Source organism: Arachis ipaensis, chromosome B10 (assembly GCF_000816755.2).
Source record: "Arachis ipaensis cultivar K30076 chromosome B10, Araip1.1, whole genome shotgun sequence".
In the NCBI taxonomy this organism is placed as follows: domain Eukaryota; kingdom Viridiplantae; phylum Streptophyta; class Magnoliopsida; order Fabales; family Fabaceae; genus Arachis; species Arachis ipaensis.
The window spans coordinates 22,049,546-22,056,159 of record NC_029794.2 but is presented as its reverse complement, the minus strand read 5'-3'; the positions used below and the strand labels follow the sequence as shown (position 1 = coordinate 22,056,159).

Here is a 6,614-nt window from a genome sequence, read left to right as displayed (position 1 = left end):
TTTATAACCATTATATTTTAATGTATTTTCTTTGAATTATTGTTCCATTTATCTGTTAGCATTTAAAATTAAATGCAAACAAAGCAAAATGATGGATTGAAGTCACCCATCTACAGTAATGCTTGCGTTTATTAACGATGAATCTTATTATAAAAACTTTATGCATTTTCATGCTAATTCAGAATTTCTTGATTTAAAATATTGCTACTTGGCATATGGGTAATCAGTTCAATTATTTTATTCTACAATTTATGCATATTTATTATCAAATTCATATAATTTATTTTACAACATATTTTGGTTGAGCCAATACTCATAAATTAAATATTTTGAACAAGAAATAATCATCGGTCTCTTGTTATAGGTTGATGAAGTATCTATCTCATAGTTAACTTGAGCAGATAAAATTCATCACAGAATTATTTATTTTTTATCTTTTATAAGTATTGACATAAGAATCTGACTAAATTTGGGGACTCACCATATCATTATTTACTTATCTTTTAAATGAGTTATAACTCATTTTATTTTCTAAGCTTAGCTTGAATTATATGATCGGCCAATAGAGTTTAGGGGCTGTGATCTGTTACCTTATAGCTCGATCTTATTATGCATTATGAATCATAACTCAACTTTATTTGTCTTTATTCTAAGTTTGTAAAGAACGATCTTAATGACCATTATTCCGACTTAATGACTAACTATCATAACATCAACTTTATTCATCCATTCTATGCCTATAAAAGACACCTCTTTCTATATATCAAGAGGATATCAGATGATAAATTTTTCTAAGATCTGAATTATTTTACTATTGTCATATACTTCTCATACTGACTTAAGCATCGGAGTGCATTTTGCCGGTATCCATCCTTTGTTTACCTTTGTGTTCTTCTTCCTTATCGAAATATATATCATTTAGAGATAAAAAGACAAGCTTGATTCCATCTAAGACAAAATATACCTCAAAATTATTATCATACATGAATAATAATAAACATCAAATACACAAATCTTAAATAAAATATACAATGCAATTTTGAAACCGAAAACATGTTAAATGTTGTATAATTCCTATTTAAAGTTCTTTTAAACTAGAAAAAAAAACACACTCCATAAGAAATAATCGTAAAAACATTATGGTTATTATTTAAACATTATTGAGCGATAACTGCAATACCCTAATTACCATAAGCCTTACCTCATGCTGTAAAGCAAAGGATAACTAAAGGTCATGACAATCCTAAGGCTTATACAATAATATATATAGAAAAATATAGTAATACTAGAAGCCCGATGAAGAAATAAGCTCAAAAACAGGGTTTCAAAAGTGCAATCGTTCACACAAAGCTAAAAGCATAAGGCACAAGACATAGATACAAATAATAAGGCATACATAGATATAAGAGTATCATGATCATAAGATACTAGCCTCAGCCCACAGCGTTTAGACCTACTAGTTATATACAGATATACAGAGTTTTAAAAGTTAAAACAACATATACATCATATCTCTCAAAGTTAGCCTCTAAGGCAAATATAAATACAAAAGTGAGAGTACTAGACAAAATATCCAAAATGACTCCAAAAAGGGATAAAGATCCTCTGCTATGTCACCATTACGTAACTCACCGAGGTTGGTTACGACCTGCATCTAAAAAATAACAACAGAATATGGTATGAGAACTGGAGGTTCTCAGTATGGTAACAGTGCCCAGTAATGTAAGATGTAAGATTCCGGAACGCCAGAAGTGATCCTAGAACTTCACATCATCATGATATTCAAGCTTATAAAATAAGTAAATAATTCCTTAAATAGGTCATCTGACTTAGGGAATTCTAATATAATATTTACGTCGCTATCCCACAGCCTTCGCCAGCCTAACCGCCATGCGATCTATTGCCACCGCCTTCCGAACCTCCTCAATCCCAGTAGAAATACAAGTAGTAGCAATGCAAGTAAAATACAAGTATAATCATGTATATCAAGTAATTCAAGATGCAATTAAGCATGTTATACAATTAGGCAAACAATGCAAGTCAGCAAAGCAAGCAAACATATAGAATATGCACATGATGAATGCTTGTCCTATTTGGCTGTGATATCACATTGTCAGTTCAACTGCCAACCTGACACATTCCCATGGGAATGTCGCCTTTCGATCACGAATAAAGGTGGGATCCCCCCACGGATATAGTGCCGGGCACACTCTTGTGATCCGAAAGGATGCGAACCGGACTGCCACAGACCTCACATCTCAACGTAAACGGGATTAACCACCGTCCTTGCCAGGCGCATAGCATCTCAACAATTCTTAGTATAAAATAATATGTTAGTGGATTTTCAAAAATCATTTTCAATACTCAATAAAGCCATCATTCCACTCTGACTCCTAGACTCGTCTCAAACACCATAAATCCGTAACTCCACAACTCATCACCTCAAACATCATTACAGTATTCTACGATGTCACTCAACTAACCCATCCTCAGTACTCTAAAAACCTAAGGCTCCGTTTTCTAAAATTTTTACCAGAAAATATCCAATTAAACTCACTTAGAGCACTCTCTATGTTTAAATCCTAAAAACAAGCTAAGGAAACCTAGATAAGCGTTATGAAAGTTTACAAGCTTGCCGGGAAGGTAAAACGGTTAAAACAAGGCTTTTATTGTAAAACAAGGCAGTGTGCGTACGCATAGGGTTGTGCGTATACACTCCCAGAAGAGTTTTCTCAAAGTGTGCGTACGTATAGAGGTGTGTGTATGCACACAAGGTAAATTTTTTCATTTTATGTGCACACATGGATACATGAGAACGCCCTCAACAGAATGCACTTCCCAACGTGTGCGTACGCACAACTTGCAAATTTCGCAGGGTGTATGTGCGCACCAGAGTGTGCAAACGTTCCCAACAGTAGGCATATCCCTGTGTGTGCGTGCGTACCGGTGTGTGCGTGCGCACCGGTGTGTGTACGCACGTTTTCAAAAATTTACAGGGTATATGTGCACATAAAAGTGTGCGTACGCACAAGTGAAAACATGGCCCCTGTTCAGAGCACACATACAACAGTGTGCGTGGACACACATACCAAAAATCACAAATTCTGCAACATCACAAATTTCAAATTTTCGACACCAACTTCCAATAATAATAACTTTTTCTACAAAATTCCGATTTCTACAAAAATCTATACTGTTTTAAAGCTCTTTTAATTATCTTTTATTTGATACAAAAAATTCAATTCATTTTGAAAACTGAAGCTCAAGATATGATCCGTCAAAGTTGGCTCAAAATCCGTTTTTGCCAAAAACCTCGAAACTCAAATTTTACTAAAACTCTCAATTCAAAGCCAATTGCTCAACATCCAAACCAGTTCTAATTTATCTAAATTATATTCATATATATTCCAATTCACTCCACATCCTACAATTCACATTTTCATTCTTCCCAAACCTAATCATCATTCAATCTATAACTCTTTCAAACAATATGCAACAACATCACACATCAATAATTCCTCATACATAAACTCATCGCTTACCACCCCTCAATATCATAATAGTCATTCACCACCAATCATAGCTTAACATCAATAATTCATCATCATACATCATTAACTCAAAATCAACACCATTTATAAACAACAACCTCATTTCAACAATTATCAACAATCAATCCAATCCTATCCTAAGGTCCACTAGCCTAAGTGTCCAAAAATATTACATAGTATATAGAGAAAACTGAAACCATACCTTGGCCGATTTCCAATATGCACAATACATCAAATTTGACCCCAACCAAGCTTCCACAAGTTTTCAAGTTCAATCAAGCCACCATACACAATCCAAAAGCTCCAATAATCATAAATTCCAAGCTATACACAATTAATTCATCATAATTAATATCTAGGGTTTACCAAAATCATAAATCCATAAGGGTTTAAGACATCCTTACCTTATCCAATAGTTTTGAGGGCAAAACCTAATAGCAACCAAGTGCTAGAGTGTATCTAAACACCCAAAATCACAAAAATCTCTCAAAAACCAAACCTAAAATTTTGAAATTCACAATGGCTGAAAACGGGGCAGAGATTTTTGAGAAGCTTACCATAATACCTAAATAGAAGTGACAGGCTCGGTGAGAGCTTCGCTGCAAATTGGAGCACTGTAGCTCAAATTATGAGCAAAAGAATGAGGAAGTGAATAGTGTTCTTCCTCTCTTCTCTCTCAACCCGTTAGCGTTTTTGGCCCGTTTTGGGCCAAACCTTTAAAATTAGCACTAAGTTTTTAACTTTAACTATTTTCCTAAGTTTTTCCACAGTATTTATTGCTCTCGCACAGTACCGGATAGATTTAAACCAGTACTGCCGGTTAATTTACCAGTACGCGTTTTTACGCAATTTTTCGCAGAGAACTACATTTTCCAACTCAGAAAAATCTACTAAGTCCAAAAATCATATTTGAATTTTTAATTATTATTCTAAATTTTTTAATCCTATTTTGGGAAATTAATTTAATTTAATTAAGCGACTAATTAATCGTGGTTCTTACATTCTCCCCACCAAATAAGAAATTTTGTCCCCAAAATTTAGTGATTACTTGAGAATAGCTCGGGATAATCCTTCCGCATTTCGGACTCCAATTTCCAAGTATACTCTTCCACTCCTGCTCTTCTCCAAGCTACCTTAACCAATAGAACCTCCTTTCGACACAACTTCTTCACACTAGTGTCGTCAATCTGCACTGGTGTAACTCGAAAAGTCAGGTTCTCCTTCAGCTCAACCGACTCAGGCTCTAACACATGACCCGCATCCGACGCGTGGAATACGTCATGTAAGTTAGACAAATGCGGCGGCAAAGCTACTTGATATGCCACCGGCCCGAATCGTCTCAAAATCTCAAACGGTCCTATATACCTCGAATTCAACTTCTTCGTCTTAATCGCCCTTTCAATTCCAGTTGTCGGAGTAACCCTAAAAAATACATGCTCACCCACTTCGAATTTCAACAGTTTCCTTCTCTGATCCACATAACTTTTCTGTCGGCTTTGTGCAGTTAAAATCCTAGCTCGAATCTTTTTAATCTTCTCAGTAGTCTCTGCTAGCAAATCAGGCCCCAACACACTTGATTCACCGGCTTCATACCAACACAGTGGAGATTGACACTTTTATCCATACAAAGCCTCATACGGAGCCATCCCAATGCTCGCGTGAAAGCTGTTGTTGTATGAAAACTCCACCAATGGCATGTAACGGTCCTAACTTCCCGGTTAATCTAACACATACGCCCTTAGCATATCCTCCAACGTCTGAATAGTCCATTCTGACTGTCCATCCATTTGCGGATGATACACAATACTGAGACATAGTCTCGTACCGAATACTCTTTTGAAAGCTCCCCAAAACCTTGACATGAATCGGGGATCACGGTCCGACACTATGCTCGATGGCACCCCGTGCAACCTTACAATCTCCTTGATATACAACCTCGCCAATTCTTCCAATGAATAGTTCACTCGGATAGGCAGGAAGTGAGCAGATTTAGTTAAGCGATCCACGATCACCCAAACCGCATCAAATTCTGATCTAGTCCTCGGTAAATCGGTCACAAAATCCATTGCAATTCCTTTCCACTTCCACTGAGGAATCTATAGTGGCTGTAACATTCCCGACAGTCTCTGGTGCTCTATCTTCACCTTCTGACACGTCAGACACTTAGATACAAGTGTAGCTACATCACCCTTCATCCCAAGCCACCAAAACATCTTCTTAGATCATAGTACATCTTCGTACTTTCTGAATGAATAGAAAACCCGCTGCTATGAGCTTCCGACAACAACTCTTGTCTTAAACTTTCGACATCCGGCACACAAATCCTCCCCTTATACTTCCATAACCCTTCATCATCCTTAGTGAACTCTCCGTGCCTCTCTTTACCAATTGGTTGAAACATCTTCTGAAGTTCTTGCTCATTTTGCTGAGCCCTTTGAATTTCGGACTTAAAAGTACTTGAAATGCACAATTGATTCAAACAAGCTATTCTGGCAACTTCACTAATGTCCAACTTGAGATCTGCAAACTTATCCACTAATTCCTCCTCTTTGATCCTCATCTAAGCGATCGTCAAAGACTTTCTGCTCAAAGCGTCTGCTACCACATTAGCCTTCCCAGGGTGATAACTCAGTTCAAAATCATAATCTTTCAGTAGCTCCATCCATCTTCTTTGACGCATATTGAGCTCTTTCTGATCAAAGATGTACTTAAGACTTTTGTGATCAGAAAAGACTCTAAACCTTACTCCGTACAAGTAATGCCTCCAAATCTTCAACACAAACACAATCGCTACCTCATGTGGTCTCAGCTGACGCAATACGTAAGCCACTACGTTCCAGTGTTGCATCAACACGCAACCCAAACCCTTTAATGAAGCATCACAGTACACTTCAAACAGTTCGTACGATTCTGGAAAAATCAAAATAGGCGCTGAAGTTAATTTCTCCTTTAAGGCTTGAAAGCTCTCCTCACACTCTGCCGTCCACACAAACGGTGTCTCTTTCCTTGTTAACTTAGTCATCGTAGTGCAATTTGTGAAAACCTGTGAATGAACCTTCTGTA

The 6,614-nt window shown here is 36.8% G+C and overlaps 1 protein-coding gene across 1 annotated transcript; it reads right to left on the bottom strand.

Annotated features, from left to right (window-relative positions):
- Positions 4,589-5,617, bottom strand: LOC110268378. The gene is made up of 2 exons (XM_021114495.1): positions 5,377-5,617; positions 4,589-5,136 (listed from the first exon to the last, which is right to left on the bottom strand). The coding sequence occupies exons 1-2, from the start codon at positions 5,615-5,617 to the stop codon at positions 4,589-4,591; spliced, it is 789 nt and encodes a 262-aa protein (XP_020970154.1).